The following is a 17,464-nucleotide window of genomic DNA, read 5'->3' as shown; positions in this document are numbered from 1 at the left end:
GGCTAAAATAACCCAGCACAACAGCGTCGAGTGGAAAAACACTCGTAACTCGATGTTTCCTCACGAGGAGAATCTTGCAAAAGTTGCTTCCTCGTAAAAACGCGGCTAAAATAACCCAGCACAACAGCGTTGTTGTTGTTGCGAAGTTGCTTCCTCGTAAAAACATATATTTCGTGGAGCTCGTATCTCGAAGCCTCACTGTACTGTTACATCCCTGATATAAGAGGACACGGTTCAACAGGAGGAGAAGGAAATAAAGGTTTGAGAAAAGCGCAGAGAGGAGCTGAGATGAATGATGTGAAAACCAGACAAAAAGCTGAATCTGTGACTCGTGTCTGTCGGAGTTTTATCACCATCAGCTCCAAAGAGGAGAAGAGGCCTCTTTATAAGAGACAGAACAATCTAGACACATAAAAGTTAATGACAACATTAACACATATCCATTGTTACACACACACACACACACACACAGAGCAGTGTACTTATTCATATCCACACTTCCACACAAAAACCCAGAGGCTAATTAAGAAATGAATCAGCTTTTATGGATGTGGGCACTCGGAATAACCATCGATCAACAGCTGCACGTCTGAGGGAGAAAAAAAATCGCTTCATAAAGTGGCATTCATCTCACTTTTTACACCGAGACGAGTCTTGTTAAAATTATGAATGTGAATCTTATAAATGTTCAATTTTTATCACCCTGTAGATAGAAATGATGTTTGATTGTAACTCATCCACTAAACCTACCATACAGGGCAGCAGACAGTAGGTGTCGCTGCAAGACACTGTGTACACGTAGATGTCCTACAGGTTAGAGTGAAGGACGTACACTGTGAAAGGTCAGGGTTTTTTTAAAATAAATAAATAAATTTGCAAATGAAGAAAAACTGTTTTGTTTTTTAGCCTTTTTTTAAAAAAAGTTTTGTTTTATTCGTTAAAAAAAAGCCTACAGTAAAGAATAAAACTTTACAGTTCATAACTCAGTGGACAGTAAACACTGAACCTGGGCTCATGGCCGAAACCTTCACGTTGTAAAAACCATAACTGACATAAACAAACTTGACAGCAGTGAAACTTATTTGACTGATGGCAGATTATAGTCAATTATTTTTAATGAACTAATTAAGAGTGACACCTGAGTTTGGCCTCCGGTTTGATTCACTTTGGCAAAACAGAACTGTGCTGTGACATCTGTCTGACCTCCAGGAGGTCGTTTGTTCTTTTCAAACCAAACAGTCACAGGTTCAGGCCAAAAAAATTACAGTACTTATACCTCAACTTGGTCAAATCTTGTCCTAAATGTATCCTCAATCTTAGGATTCTTAATGTGAGTATTAACCTTCAAAAAGTGAGGATATGAATAAAGTCCTTACTATTGCATTCCAAAAAAAAAACTGGTCCTCACGTTCTAGGGTAAACAAGAATACACACACACACCAAACACAATACTCAGGTGACAAATAATCAAATATTAATCAGGGGCCCATGTCTCATTTGTTACTTGAGATGCCTTTAAAGTGAAAGTGTCCACCTAACTATCTCCCTCTGGTGGTGACTGTACTGTACAGCATCCTCCTCTGGGTCTGTTTTTAACCATTCATGTTCACTTCCTATTGATTCGCTCATCATCACTCACATTCCAGAGAAAAAGGGTGTTAAACAACAGAGTTATACAGTCCGTCCCACCACAGGACCCCAGAGCCTCGTTTTAGGCCACATCTTCAAAAAGCAATGAAGGAACATTTAACTTGAATTAAGTGAAATTGAGTGTAAAGATTTTAATGCTCTTGCTAATCTGCTGAAGACTGCTGTGAGGACATATTTTGTGGGCGATAGGAGGTCAGGGATGTACACACACACACACACACACACGTCCACATACTAGAACCTACACAGCAAGAACAGACCTGGAGGTCACAGCAGTAACACGGGTCACAGTATCCAGGAGTACACGTGTAGGTCGGTGCCCTGGCGTCGTGTGAACATGTCTGCCTTGGTCCCACCCTCCTACTGGGGTCTGACATTAGCCAATCAGAACATTTGCTGCTCTGCTTATTCATTTTACTCCTACAATTACTATTGTTTTTATGAGTGACGTGTTAGATGTGAGAGAAATGGGATGGAAGAACGAAAAATCCAATTCTTCATGGACTAAATCCTGCTAAGATCTCTGACAACTCAAACCCTGATCTGGCTCGTATATATCCCAGAAATGAAACCACTTGGCCGCCAAAAAAAAAATCCATTTGGTTTGGTTTGAATGACAGCTCACAGACGTGACCCATATCAAAACGCTGTCTGGTGAGAGGAGACGTGAGAGCCAGAGATAAACAGACAGGGACACTAGAAGAAGAAGAAGAGAAAATGACGGCGTGTGAGCAACTGATGGTCGCTATGTGCCTGCTGGTCACCATGGCAACACGAGGCGCCATGCTGAGCTCCTGCTGACATCACACCTGTTGAAGTAAATGTAGTACACATAATGTACGCGCCTCGAGGAACCAGCTGAATGACGCGGTGGTGCATGTGGACAAAGACGGAGATGGACGTGACAGTGAGAAAATACACAGTCATGTACACACAGATACTATATTGTACGTGTGCAGCAGGTTTTAACCCTAGAAGTTCTACAGAGAAAACATTTCTTGATTAAAAAAAAAAGGTAAAAGTGTTTAGATTTAAATTAAGGATGTGAAGAGAAACAGTTTTGTTATTTTTCATTAGTAAAATTTTTTAATTTGTTTTAGAACTTTGTAGACGTATCTTAGTGCAGAGACTGAAGCTTAAATACTTCCTCTAGGCTTCACATACGCAGTAATATCCAGGTACTGTATTTGTACTTCATTTCCGTCACACTGTGGACCAAAATTGGAAACAGGATTTTCCGGACCCTTTTTACAAGCCTATCTCTTAACCGCTACAAATAAAGCTCTATGCTGCGCCCTGCTGGTACTAACGCAGTACTGCATTAAAGGAGGAGAGTGCAACAGTGGCTCCTCAGTGTTTACTTTTATAGCGTTTATATTCGTTTGTAATCTTTGATTTATTTGACCTCTAGGAGCAGTATTATCCTAAATTGTTGACAAACAGGTAAACATGTAATTTACAATAAATACACTAAGAACAAAAACGTGTATTTTTACACGGTTTTTATATGTACCCAATAAATACACTAAGAACAAAAACGTGAATAGAGAGTGTAATAAAGAATATATTTGTGTGGTTTTTATATGTATGTATGATATGAACTGAGTCATATTTGGGGACAAACTAATGCCATGAGTGGCATTTTATTGCCCACCTGCAGAATAACGTGTCAGGAAACAGCCGCAACAAGATAAGGAGTCGGCGTGATCACGGACGGGGGGGGGGAGAAAAAATAAAAGTGAGAATGCAGCACTTTGGATGAAAGGTTAATCACACGGTGTGTGTGTGTGTGTGTGTGTGTAAAAGAATTAAACTCCAATCAGCTGGACGAGCGTCATTAATTACACAGTAGTTGGAAGAGACGAAGGAGAAGAAGAAGAAGAAAAACACTGGAGATTTTTGCTCTGAAGATCACCAACCAAATTTTTAATTTAATTACATTAAATTAAAAATAGACTTTTACAAAGATTTTTTCTTTATATTTCTGTCAGCTGAGAGTCTAATAAGTGGCTAAAGAGGGAAATATGTATTTTGCAGAGTCATTTTAAACAAAAGTCGACTCAGAAAAACTTTTAGTTTTTGTTTAGTTTTAGTTCAATTTTACTTCATGCCTTAGTTCAGTGAGCAAAGTCAGACATGAATTATTCTTACTTGGGATTTTTATATCAGCTACAAAGAAGGCCAAGAGAATAAAGTACTGACAAAGGTCTTTAATGCCACAGCCTCCCAAAACTTTCCAAAACTTTCCAAAACCTCCATGAAATTTTTACTACGTTCCTCAGAATTGAACTCAGAATTGTGACAGTGGAAACCAGACATGTCAATTCCAAAGGAAAATGGTTGATGTACACAGAGACACGCCCCCTGTCTGGTTTCTTAGTAACTGCATCCATGGTGGTGATGCTGTATAAACTATATTTAAATCATTCCAGTAACAAACTTACTGCGACACTTGGCACAGCGTCCCTTGTCGTACTCCACCAGATCCAAGGTCCGGCTGACCGACCGCCTGTGACCGCTCTCCCTTATCCGAGCTGCTTCCTCTTTGGCATACACTCCAAGTTCCTGGGTGTAGCGCCCATACATCTGGAAACACACACGGACAGAGCGTTAGCTGATGAATTATCTTATGGGTTACAAAGCTGGGGATGCGTCCTCCTTGAGGGCGCAGTTATTGCAAGCAGTTTGCCTTGAGGGCGCAGTTATTGCAAGCAGTGGTTTTTTTGACTGAGCTTCCAAAACGTTTTAATGGCTCTTTGGTTTTACGCCACCTACAGTATGTCTTGAGTATTGCAGGGCATCCGCCTCTATTTATTTTTCTTTTCTTTTTGTATGTCAGTTTTTAACCATTCAATATTCCCCCGTTCTCTGGTCTGTGACAAAAAGGTCTAAATTAAAAGGCAAACGTTAATGTTTTGGTTTTATTTTTGTCATTTCAGGGAGTGTACTTCCTTATATAAATAGAGGTTTTTCCTCACTTACTCCGGCAAAGCACAACACACACACATGCACACACAAAAAAAAGATGTAACATCAGCAATTCAAGAAGCAGGATGTGCCAAGTATTGTGCACAGCCCAGAAACGCTCCTGGGTGTTGGGCAGAAACAGGGGCTCTAATCACTTCCTCTTGGCAACTCTGGACTGTCATGGCAGGCTAATCAAGGTTATCAAGGCTGATTTCAGCAGAGGAAAAGTCGCTGATGGAAACAACGTCGCATAACAAGAACAACAAGAGGACGAACAATTGAATATCAGCGTTTCTAGGACACAAAACAACGCAGAGACAAAAATCAGGAAATGTTTTGTCCAATTCCCAAATGCACACTTCAAATCAAATTTGAATAAATGTTTGAATGAAGCCAACGTTTCTAAAAATGTTAAATGTTAAAGAAAGTGTAAGTAACTCAGGATACCCTCTGTGTATTCTAAGTAATACACAGACATGTACTGCTAGGTTCCATAACATCTAGTTAGGGAAACTCACTGGCATGATTTTAGGACAGTGGAAAAATAACAAAAAAAAAGGAAGGTGAAGGAGGAAGAGGTGAGTACAGTCAGAAATCCTCGAATGAGTCGTTTGAGAGGAAACAAAAGGAATTACATTTGTGTTGGTTGGTTGATGTAAAATCATCCAATGTCCCTTCATTAGAGTGAAGATATTTTTATTTACTGCTAATAATTGTCTTCAGTCAGAACAGTTCACAGTTCAGTCACTCTTCCACTAAGTGGCAGCATATGGCTATATATATTTTCAATTCCTGCGGGTATATCAGGATTGTGTTCAAATAAACAGGCCCAGATTTTAGACCAGATAGTATATTGTGAGTAAACTGAAACTAAAAAGAACATTATATTTTATTACATAGAGTTTTTCTGACATTTTTGTTTGGTGGTTCTGAAACGTTTCTGAAACAGTACTCGCAGTACAACCACAGTTACAGAAACAGTTCCGAGATATTTGAGTTCTTCATGATAATGCCGTCTTCTAGAAAATAACAATCTGTTTCCAATTACTGTAAATACTTCTTATAAAAGTAATTGACCTAAAAGCCCTTGATGACCTTGTGGGTACATTAAGTTAAAAAAGGAATGTACGCAAAAACAAGGAAAATAAGAAAAGAAAAAAAAACAATTGACAGGATGAACCATTAAGGGGTTTTCTTACATTAAGTCAAGACCACTAATCTACCCAGAATGCCATTCTGCATGGAATTATGTGCCACATTCATTACCAACAGTAGGGCTTAATTCAATAAGTAGACTGCAAACACAATGGAAAGTTTGGAAGAAAACTAAAACAAGTGGGAAGGACTCGACCTTTACAGATACAACCCTTAGGAACTGGGAGCAGAGGAACAAAACAAGGCAGAACCATATAGAACAGGGAACATTCCTGCATGAAAACCTATCATTATGCCAAGCACAGTCAACAGAGGCCTGAACTCTGCCCAGGCCTAGTTAATTGATCCCAGATTAATGGGTTGCCGTTGGACATTTGGCTGGAAGGAAATGGTGCGAGTGACACAGGATTCCAGTATTGATAAGGTTTTTAGTCTCTGTAACGAACAAAGTCACAAAATCATCAGCAACGATAACAAGAATATTTTCTCCCACAAACAACAGGGTTCAAAGTGTAACTGATAGCAACACCAGAAAACAGGTGATCGTTCTGCTACGGTGACAAAACATAAATATACCTGTGAGGTCGAGTGACCTGGGTTAATGAAAATCAAAACAACGGAGATGGAGATATTAAAGACAGAAGTAGGAGATAAAGTAAACAGCTTCTATTATTAAACACAGTGGGAGTTAAATTGACATGAACCACACTGTTTGTCACTGTCTACTTTTGTTTTTTTTTTGGTAAAATTATTGGAGTAAATTTAAATCACTACGACATATTTAACAATAGTTGTGCACATTTTGTGGTAAAAACCTGTTAATCAACATGTGGTTCATCAGTAGTTCTTGAGCCTTTTTTTCCCACCCCCTCTGTTCAAGACACACAACACCATTAAAGACAACACACACACCAAACGTCCTTATACTGTACACAGCACTGTCTCAGGTCAAGTTATTTTTATTTTAGTAGAATGATACCAGCAACTTCTGTTTATCTGTGAGACGTTTACAGAAAACAAACTCTGCCGCATTTTCCTGACATCGTCCTTATATTTAAAATAAAACGACAATCCTCTCAATCCTTCTCAATTCTAACAATGTGGAGTTTTAGAATTCAAAGTGAAAATGTTATGTAATTTATTGCACTCCTAATGAAGTCACCTGAGGTTGTTCTTTGGATCGGACCATCAGACAAGACAAAGGCAAAGGACTTTCTACAACATTAGTCCTGTAGCGTGTCCTTTCCAACCCTTGTGGACACAATGCCGTGTGTCAAATTCCCTTGGAGAAGTAAGAAACAGTGAAGTAGCAGGAAGTCTCATTCACCATTCAGTCAGAATGTGTTTCATTCACCAAATGCACAAAGGGAGTTTTTTTTTTTACTCTTAAGTTGGCTGTTAAGGACATTCTCAAGTGTTAGTGTATTTTTTACAACAAGGTCAAATTCAAGCCTGAACGGGAGAATTTCTTACAGAGATCTTGAATAGATTCAAGAAAAGAAAGAAGAAGAAAAAAAACAACAACAACGACGACAGAGAGTAAAAACGTGGAGCGGAGTAAAGATGGAGCGGGGAACAGTACAGTAAATAAAGATTGACCAATAATTCTTAGGGGCATCACGGGGGGCAAAGTGGGAGTCTTGTGTGCTCCTGCCAGGCTGCCATGCCAACCTCCTGGGCCTCCCTCACACTGATCCAGAGCTGGACAAATAGCAGGAAGAAAGGAGGGAAGGATGGATAGACGGACGGATGACAGGAAAATAAGAGGCAGGAAAGTCCAGAGAAGGTTGTCTGAGGCAGTGATGAACAGACCGAAGAGAAAGGTGTTAGCTGTTTGTGTCTGTGTGTGTGTGTGTGGGGGGGGGGAACTGGCACATTATGTAGAATTTGCCTCACAATGTGATCTGAATTTAGATTTCGACTGTGGACGCCAGACGAGAGAAGAGGGAGAAAAAAGATGGAGGGAAAGGATGAAAGGCTGCAGCTGTGGATTAGAGCTCTAACAATCCAACACTGGAGTGTTAGCGCTGGGAGGAGAGCAGTGAGATACACAGGCATGTACTAATGCATCTACACTCACATCACTCCACAGTGTTGGATTCCAGATCAGGCTGCACTCATAACGACATATTATCAAATCATCGAGTTTTTCCAGAAACAGAAGAACTGATCGATGTGGGTTAGTGATGTCATCACGTTGACAGAGGAGGAACTGCACACACACACACACACACACCTCCAGCAATGATCATGTACCGTATATTTCAAACCATAAGGTGAACTGTGGATTTTTGAGAAAAATAAAGGATTTTAAGTGCGTCTTATAGTCCGAAAAATACGGTAACTCTCCATACATTACTTTCACAGCTACTCAGAACTCTGTACTTGAGTAAATTCTCCTTCCGAGCAGAGTAACGTTACCGCCCACTTTATGAAGTGATCATGACTATTGGTTAGGTTTGTGATTAAATATCGCCGTCAGCCAATCAGAGGTGAAGAGTGTGTTACCTCACACTGACGTTTGACTTTTTGATTTCCAGGGGACGTGGACTTTGACAAATCTTTTTTTTTATGATCTGAATTCTAAAGAACTGATTGTGACAAGTCATCTTTGTTAGAAAAAATTGGTAACATTGTATGGACTGTGTTTCTCATTCTTTGTGACTCAACCTCTGCATCTCTCAGTCTTATATTTATACGTCTTCCCTGTCCTTTTGGTCTCTGTCTTTCTGGGTCTTCTTGACTCTCTCTCTCTCTCTCTCTCTCTCCCCCTCACTTATTCCTATATTCTGCCTCATCCTCTCCCTCACTCCCAGGACTCAGGTCCAGCAGCTGGCAGCTGCACATTGATATTAGCTCCACGTCTTGACAACCGCCACGAGAAAAAGCAACAGATCCAGCATCGTACTGAGCTTCACCTGTGGACTCTCTCTCTCTCTCTCTCTGTGTGTGTGTGTGTGTGTTTATAGTCAGGCAGCAGCAGGTGCTCTCCTCTGTTGCCTCATTAAGAAAACCCATATTTGCTCGGGCACACTCATCCCTGCTGGCAGAGAGCGCTCCTGCTCATTTCCACTGCCTTCTCTCCGACCACTTCTTGTCCTTCCAGGGATCAGAGCCACGTGTGGATTTGAAGGGTAACGCAAAGACACTCCTAAAGACAGACACTCTCCACAGACACTGTGTTTGAGGTCCACATAGACAGCAGCAAGTTTTCAGCATTATACCAGTGACTAATAATACCAGTATTTTGGCCAGGGAGCTACTGTTCAAGTGACCAGTTAGCTAAAGTGATCTACCATCCATCCATCCATCCATTTTCATTCGCTTATCCGTTACCGGGTCACGGGGGCAGCAGTCGCCACCCAAATCACACTGCACCGTACCAACCCCCCCAAACCTTCCTGCAGGTGGTGAGTCCACTGGAAGGTACCAACCGTCCTGACCGGGATTCGAACTTGCCCAGGAGGTGAACCCTGGAGGGCCACACCAATGACAGAGACATTGCCTCTGGGCCAAAGCGCCACTAAAGTGATCGACCAACATGGAAAACATTAAATATATACTTACTCATACAAACTAAAAATACTTCATATATACTGTACATTCTTACATCTGGTCACTGCTACACACTCCAAAATTATATTCATAGTTTGGTAATTTCTTGATCTACCAGCACTCTCTTTGCGGCCTACTGGTAGAACGCGACCTACATGTTGGGCACCCCTGGTCTACACTGTCATCCTGTCCAGTGTCATCAGGTCAGCTCTAGTAAATCACAGCAGCTCCACCCTGGACGGTTCACCAGTACATCCAGGGACCGACTGGTGTAAGAACGGTTTTATATGAACAGAGAACCTGCTCCACATACACCTGTCAACAACATCCATTCTGCAGCCAGACTTCACATTCACCGCGATGATAAATATATTTATTTGAACATGTTACGGTCCATAAAGACACAGATGGTGGATCGCTCCCACTACACTTAACATATTTTTAATTTGTGTGTGTGTGTGTGTGTGTAAACGAGCTGAGGAGTGATATATTCTGCACACATACATTGAGTTCTCCCCATCCAATTACGCCTACAGTTTATTGATGGTGTGGTGATACTGAAGTGGCAGCACGGTGGTGCAGAGGAACCGCAGTTTGCTGCTGTTCGGTGGGTGTCGGGGGAAACACTGTGGTGTTAGGCGTTACATTCAAGTAATGTGAGCATCTGCTTCAGCATTTCACTTGAAAGGCAGTGACGTAACCACCGACGCAGCCTTTCACTTCCATAAATCTTTCTCTTTTTTTATGAATAATCCTTCCATGTCAGAGTAGAAAATCCACACCCACAGCCACAGCCTATACATATGGATATATTCTGACATATATTTATATATATATTTAAGGATGTAAAATGAGGACACTGCAGTAAGATTCGACGACGTCTCCAGAGCGTTCTACAGGACAGATTCCTACTAACAGGACAGTCCGGGTGACAAAGTTGACATCAAGGCACCGCGTCTCCAACCAGGGATATGTTCAAAGACTAATCCTGAATATAAAAAAAGAGAGAGAGAGACAGAGAGACTGCAGAGAAGGTTCCCTGTGGCAACTTCTACACACACTAGACACACAACACCACCGCGTGAGTCACTGTCACACCGAGTGGGAAGCTGGAATATGAACCTCTGAATTATTCTGGTCATTTACTTCCATCAAAACTTTGAGCAGAAATATATACATTTGACCGAGAAAAACACAGGAAAATAAATCGTTAAAACAAGCAACGTTTTTTTTTTCCCCGGCAAAAATCTCCGCTCTCGTGACTGATGTTTCAGTGGCATTAAAGCAACACACTGTGAGGTTAGATTGTCATCATCAGAGCAGGTATGGAATCAGACCAGGTCCTTGCTAAGAATGCTAAAAAGTTCAGTCAACAACATAACATTAACATTAAGTTTTTAAATGTAAGTTAAAGACAAGGCAACAACAGAGTCCCGGAGACAAAGAGGGTGAGACAGAGGGGGAGGTCGATGGGCGAGGTCAGACATTTATGCACAATGGCTCCTAGTGTTTGTCTCTCCGTCAGTTTCTGCCTCGCACACATGGTCCGTTTGGATGTGGGAAGGCACCGAAGGCACCAGCATAGCTGGGCGGTGCCACTCTCCCTCTAACACACACACACACACACACACAAACACTAACAAACGTATACAAACAATAGGCACACATGTAGGAATACGCTGTCATGAAATCATAGCTGGAACAATAACCAGTCAGGCAGGAAACCACATTTTAATCATAGCTGGAACAATAACCAGTCAGACCGTCAGGCAGAAAACCACATTTAAAAAAGCACAAAAAATGACAAAAATCATTTCTGCAGCATTAACATTTACTTCTGATTTACTGAGAATCTCAGTTAGGACCAAAAATCATCACAAGTACAAAAAAATAATGTTAGTCTAGAGCAGGCATCTATCTGCTCCTGACTCGGCCCCGCATCAAATTTTAAGGACCAATTGTGGCCAACGGGTCAGAGATTTTGCTCACGCCTGGTCTAGAGCGATGGGGGAAAAAAAGAGGAAAAGACATGAATGAGCGTGAAGGGAGAATCCTCGGGAGACAAGCAAACCTCTGCAGAGGGAGACGGAGAGTGAGAGGGGGGAGAAATGTGAGAGTCATAACACAAACACACCTCCTGAGTGTGGGAAAGAGAAGAGTGAAAGAAAAACGAAAAATAAGAATTTCAACTACAGACCCAGGTGAGTGGGAAATAACATCACCATAACATTCCAGAAGGAGGACACAGGAATTCAGAGACTGCGGTGTCACGCACACTCATGGAGACATTCACACACATGGCACCATGGGAACAAAGGATGAAGAGGAGGAGGAGGAGGAGGAGGAGGAAGGTGAGGAGGGGGGGGGGGGCACTGCAGATAAGTGGCGTCAGAAACTCTTTCCTGTCAATATCTAATGTAATGACGGTGGACTCAGTCAACGGTGTGTGTGTGTGTGTGTCATAAACCTGCAGCCGTCAGCATCAACTGCACTGAACAGCAGCCACCAATCAGTGCATTAACAGTCTCCTCACAGTCTTCCTACAGAACGGTGGACTCAGTCAACGGTAACAACGACAACAACAACAACAACGACGACAACAACAACAACGTGGCCAAACACAGACGAGGAGCGAAAGCCGAGAAACTTTTCTTGAAAAATTCTCAACCAACTCTTTTAAACCAAAGCTCAAAATAAACATTAAATTAAATTATAATATTGTCTGTTACATTACATTAAGTATGTTAAAAAAAAACACATTTAACTGTAAACGTCAAACTGTAGACGACATTTATTTAGTCATAAGCGAGTTATTCTACCACATAAAAAAATGTCAATTATTTTAAAGTTGTTTTTCATCTGTTTTCTTTTTAATCAAAGAAGAATCAAATATCTTTCTGTTTTAAGAAAAGCTCTCAAAATACACCGGTAGATGGGTTCATTTTTATTTTATTTTGTGTACAGTATTACCACAGTTCAACCGTCCATCCACTGATTGGAGCTCGAACACACAGTCCAACCACATGTCATTTACACGCATTTGCCAAAAAGTTTTAGTTTCACCAAATCACCTTGAGCTTCGTCAGGGTGTCTGGTCAGACAACCAGCTATTAGTTTCACCAAATCACCTTGAGCTTCATCAGGGTGTCTGGTCAGACACGTCAGAGCCAACTATTAAAGGACACTAGATTTATTACTGTTTTGAGGACAATGACGTTTTTAGATTATTCAGAGACTAAAAACAGCTGTGAAACACAGACATCTACCCACTGATATGTCGTCTTTCTGTTTCAGGCAATTTGAAAACTCATGATAAAAAACAGTGATTCATCTTAACCAGGAATCACAGTGATTAATCCACTGTAACCACATGATTACAGTGGGGATGTTTTTTTAGATTAACATTTGACACAAAGTGTTTTTAGATACAGAATCAGCAACGTCAACGTTTCGTGTGTCTTATCAAATGAAATGCTTCAAAAATGATACAAAGAATGTCAACTAATTTATCCATTTGCTATGATCAATTTAGAAAGAACAGCCAACCATAATGAAATGATTAAATACATTAAATAACAAAAGTGGATATCCTAGGATTCCAGTAACATTTATTTGACATCGTTGCTGCAAAGACGTTAGTTTCATAAGAGACCCTCAGCAGCCTTCAATCTCTCTAACAAAGACTGAGTCAGAGGTGGAGCTGAAACAGCCTTGGTGGCACCAGGACCTGAGCAAATCCACTTACAGGACCAATATCATCAGAGCAGTCAAGAAGAGAGGGGAAAAAAGAAAAAACATTATCAGTAAGCTGTAAAGCACTTCCAGGTTGTGAAATATAAAAGAAAGTTCCTCTTGGTCTCTGACACAAACTGTAGGTTTTACACCCTGCCCTAAACCTTGTTGAAGGAAACAATATCGAGATACCAGACCATAAACAAATCAGCAGTGATAAAAAAAATATTTGAATTTTGCTCCACAAGTGTTAAAACTATGACCGGGATAAGATTGAAAAGTGATAAAAGAGATTATGTTGAATCTTTAAAAAATAAAACATTAATCCTGACAGAAACATTAGTACAGTACTAATATATAGACCACACTGCCATGTGATCGTCTGTCAGAGTGGTGTAAAAACAACAAAGAGTTTGAATTAATTTAATCCTAATGATGCTGATCCAGTGTAGAAGATGTGGACGTCAGTGGTGCGTTTAATGACTGACAAAGTCTGTTTTTATGTTTTCACCGAGGGTGGGGGAAGAACACAGTTATTAATGCACCATAATTCCCTTCACGAAGCCAAAGGATTATAGAAAAGAAAAACAACAAATTAAAGGAGGGAAACACTGGACCATGAAATAGTCTGTGAACTACAGACGCAGTCAACCTTTACAGTAGACAGCGTTCTGAAAATGGAACTATTTATTTACTGTAACCAGATTAAGACTGAATGGAACAGCTGGTTATGGCAGGGGAGTCCTCGCTCTGTCTGTGTTATCTTAGCTGTGATTGGACGAAAACACAACAGCACTTCGAACCATGGTATCAGGATCAACGTGAACAAAGAACAAATGTGTTGTCAATAATAATAATTTAGTTACAAAGGATCAAATAGGCAGCTATAGAACTGTGACATTGTTGACAGCAGTAAAAATACGTAACACGTTTAAGGGTATGTATAAAAAAAGTGTGTTAATGAGCAACACGTCCACTCTGTGGAAAGTGGGACACTCAGCAGAGAGTGGCTACGTGACACTTGTCTCCTGTCTCAGGAACATTGTAAGAGGGAAATCAATAGAGTAAACACATACGCTAACAATCGAAAATCTATATCAGTGGGTCACATTTCGTCATACTGACATCTGTTTGCGGGCCGCACAAGGGTGTTTTCGGCCCACTTTTGGACCACGGCCCAGGAGTTTGGGACCTTAGCTTTATAGTATTTGCCAATGTGTCCATTTAAATTCTATTGCTAATCAGGCCCATAATTAGACATTTTTAAACAAACGTCTCTTGTTTATTTTGACGGCCAGACTTTGAAGAAACGTGAGGCGATCTTTTTAACCATCGGTTCCTTGATGAACGTAAACAGTGGTGCAGATACAGTACAATGTCTGAGATTAGTTACAGATTCACCGCTGACATATCTATGGGCCAAGGCCTAACGATTACAGAATGGGCTGAACTGTCAAACACCTGTGGCTCATATCTTGGCTTTTCTTGTTTTCATATCATGGTTTCTTGGAAGGTTGTTGAAGGGCGTGTGTGTCTGTGTTTGATTCTGCTGTTTTTGTACCTGATACCAGCTGTCCTCGCTTGACCAAAGTCGGGACAAATTTAGTTTTATACTCTACAAAGTTAAAAAACGGTTTAGATCAGCGGTCCCCAACCGTCTTTGTACCAAGTGACGGTCGTCAGGTATCAGCCATGAACACGATATCATTGTTTTGGTTTTTTTGTGGCCCTGTACCACATGAAATACAGACCGGCACTGGTCCCCGAACCAGGGGTTGGGCACTCCCTGGTGTGGATGATGTGCAATTAGGCTAGCTCAGCGCTAGGCTACCAAGGGTCAAACTCGAGGTGATTAAGATTAAGTTTACATAAAGTACAAGGCTGTGTTTGGGCGATTCATGATCAGGAGGCTGTGAGTGTAGGAGTGCAGGCAGGAAGACTGTCAGTCAGTCAGTCATCCAGTCAGTCAGTCAGTCAGTCAGTCAGTCAGTCAGTCAGTCAGTCAGTCAGTCAGTCAGTCAGTCAGTCAGTCAGTCAGTCAGTCAGTCAGTCAGTCAGTCAGTCAGTCAGTCAGTCAGTCAGTCAGTCAGTCAGTCAGTCAGTCAGTCAGTCAGTCAGTCAGTCAGTCAGTCAGTCAGTCAGTCAGTCAGTCAGTCAGTCAGTCAGTCAGTCAGTCAGTCAGTCAGTCAGTCAGTCAGTCAGTCAGTCAGTGTCTGTGTGAGTGTGTGTATTGTTGACAGCTCTCACCAGCCTCCTGCAGTGTGTTGTAGTACAGCCCTGAGGCAGTAAACTGTTGCCGAACCCCTAACAGCTCTCGCTCTCCTCTCTATCCTCCGCGGGAGGTAAAATGGGGAAGGAGGGTGAGGTGAGGTGGCAGAACTGCCGAGGCCTGGGACGACTTGTTAGAGAGAGATCAATGTGTGTGCGGGATCTGGGAGGGCGAGCCAGCGCGGACACTTTATTTCAAGCGAGGACAGGACAGGGTGATGAATGAAGGGGAAAGGTGAATGGATGGTAGGAGCCAAAAAAATAAATAAAACGGAGAAGAACTCTGCGTGTGTAGAGGAGAGAGGGACGGGGGAGGAAGAGGGGAGGAGGAGGGAGAATAGAAATAACATGTATTGATCCAATTTTAACATGAATGCAACTCAGCAAAAGAGGCCAGAGAAAAGCAGCCGTCTCGATATTAATGAAATGCCCTCGCGGACCTCGTCAGCGTTTCACGACTACCACGGCACCTCACGCTGACATTCACCGCACTGCAGCTACACCCATGTCCTCGTTGCCTTAACATAACAACAGTAAAACACGCCACTGTTTGCAGACGACGTATTAAACGTGAGAGCACGGTCTCCACACTGCAGCGCTGCTAAAACAAACCAATAAACTGCCAGGTTCTGTAACGTCTGCTGTTTGATGACGTCGATATAAGTTTTTACCGCCAATATTTTAGTGTCGATATATTCAAGTCAACACCATCAGAGGTTTGGGTCGTTTGGTCAGCCTGGTTCTGTCGTGTCCAGAGCTGAATCATTGACTGTCAACTGAAATTCATGTAACTGAGAGATTTAACAGTGACAGATTAACAATACAGATACGGAGACAGGGGGGGGGGGGGGGGGGGTGCAGTACAATCATTATTGAATTTTTACTCACTGTACAATCAATAATCCCATACTGCACCATATTTGACCTCGACAAGGGTTTATTGTTTGTTTGTTTTTTTTTACAAAAGTTGACGCTGCCAAAACTGCATCACAGGTTGTAATTTACACATTAATCTGTGATAAGTGATTACAGCAGCAGATTTTTTTCAGGAGTCACTTCAAAATCATTTTTCTCCAAATATGGTAATTTGCAGCTAAGATACTGCGGTGTTTAATACTAACAGTGGTGAAGGTTGATGAGCAGGTGTGGAGGTTCACAGTTGAGTGAAAATCCCGTCAGGACTCGGCCTGTAAATGTTCCATCCACAGAACGTGTTGATGCTGCTCCTGTAGTTACAGCTCTGTGTGTGTGTGTGTTAGCTAACATCTGTTACACAGCAGTGTCACTGATCACCATCTGTACTCTCTCTGTTATACAGGTCTTTGTTAATTAAAAAAAAACATGTTCATAAGATTAAGATCTCACCATCTGTACTCTCTCTGTTATACAAGTCTTTGTTAATTAAAAAAAAAAAAGTTCATAAGATTAAGATCGTATCTGCATCTACAGAAGTTCATTTTTTCATGATTGAAATTAAATTAAATTAAATGAGTTTTTTTATTGTCTACTTTGCATTCAATGATTCAAAGTTATTTTCAATAATCAATAACGTGTGAATGGACTGTGTAGACCAAACTTTTCTCTGGGGTCCCATATTTTAAAAGTCACAAACCTTCGTGACCCAAGTCAATAGACATTATTTGTAAACTCCTGGGAAACATGATGTAAGACGACCCAAAAATAAATTCTTGCGACTCACCTGAGGGTCGTGACGCAGTCTTTGGGAAACAATGGTGTAATAGAACAAGGGGAAGGATGGTGGAATTATTGTATGAACATCATTCTGCTCATCATGTGTTAAAATACTTCACTAATCATCATCACACCAAAGGCTGAGTCCTTGTCTCCTCAGGTAAAGTCTCAGCAGCTCACTGCTCGTCATTATCTAACGATCCAACCCCGTCTGTGTGAAAGTGAGAACAGGATAATTCACACCGACCTGCCCACTACTGCCCAGGTGTCACTGCGTGCCCACACACCCTGAATGACTGATGGTGAATCTCCACCTCAGTAGGAGGAGGAGGAGGAGGAGGAGGATGAAGTGTCAGGTGCCGAGGGAAACAGACCGTTGACTGGTTCACATCAGCGTCCAGACAAATTAGAACACACCTGCACTGTAAACACATCAGCACTGTTG

General features: G+C 41.4%; 1 protein-coding gene across 1 annotated transcript in view; it reads right to left on the bottom strand.

The window, feature by feature from the left end:
• Positions 1-17,464, bottom strand: part of clcn2c (chloride channel 2c) — a 90,579-nt gene that overhangs the window by 59,943 nt on the left and 13,172 nt on the right. The window contains exon 2 of the mRNA XM_025055220.1: positions 4,095-4,236. Within this exon, the coding sequence (XP_024910988.1) occupies positions 4,095-4,236 (142 nt within the window). The remainder of the gene's footprint in view (positions 1-4,094; positions 4,237-17,464) is intronic.

This window comes from Cynoglossus semilaevis, chromosome 4 (assembly GCF_000523025.1).
Source record: "Cynoglossus semilaevis isolate Cse_v1.0 chromosome 4, Cse_v1.0, whole genome shotgun sequence".
In the NCBI taxonomy this organism is placed as follows: Eukaryota; Metazoa; Chordata; class Actinopteri; order Pleuronectiformes; family Cynoglossidae; genus Cynoglossus; species Cynoglossus semilaevis.
This window is presented reverse-complemented; position numbering and strand designations above follow the sequence as displayed.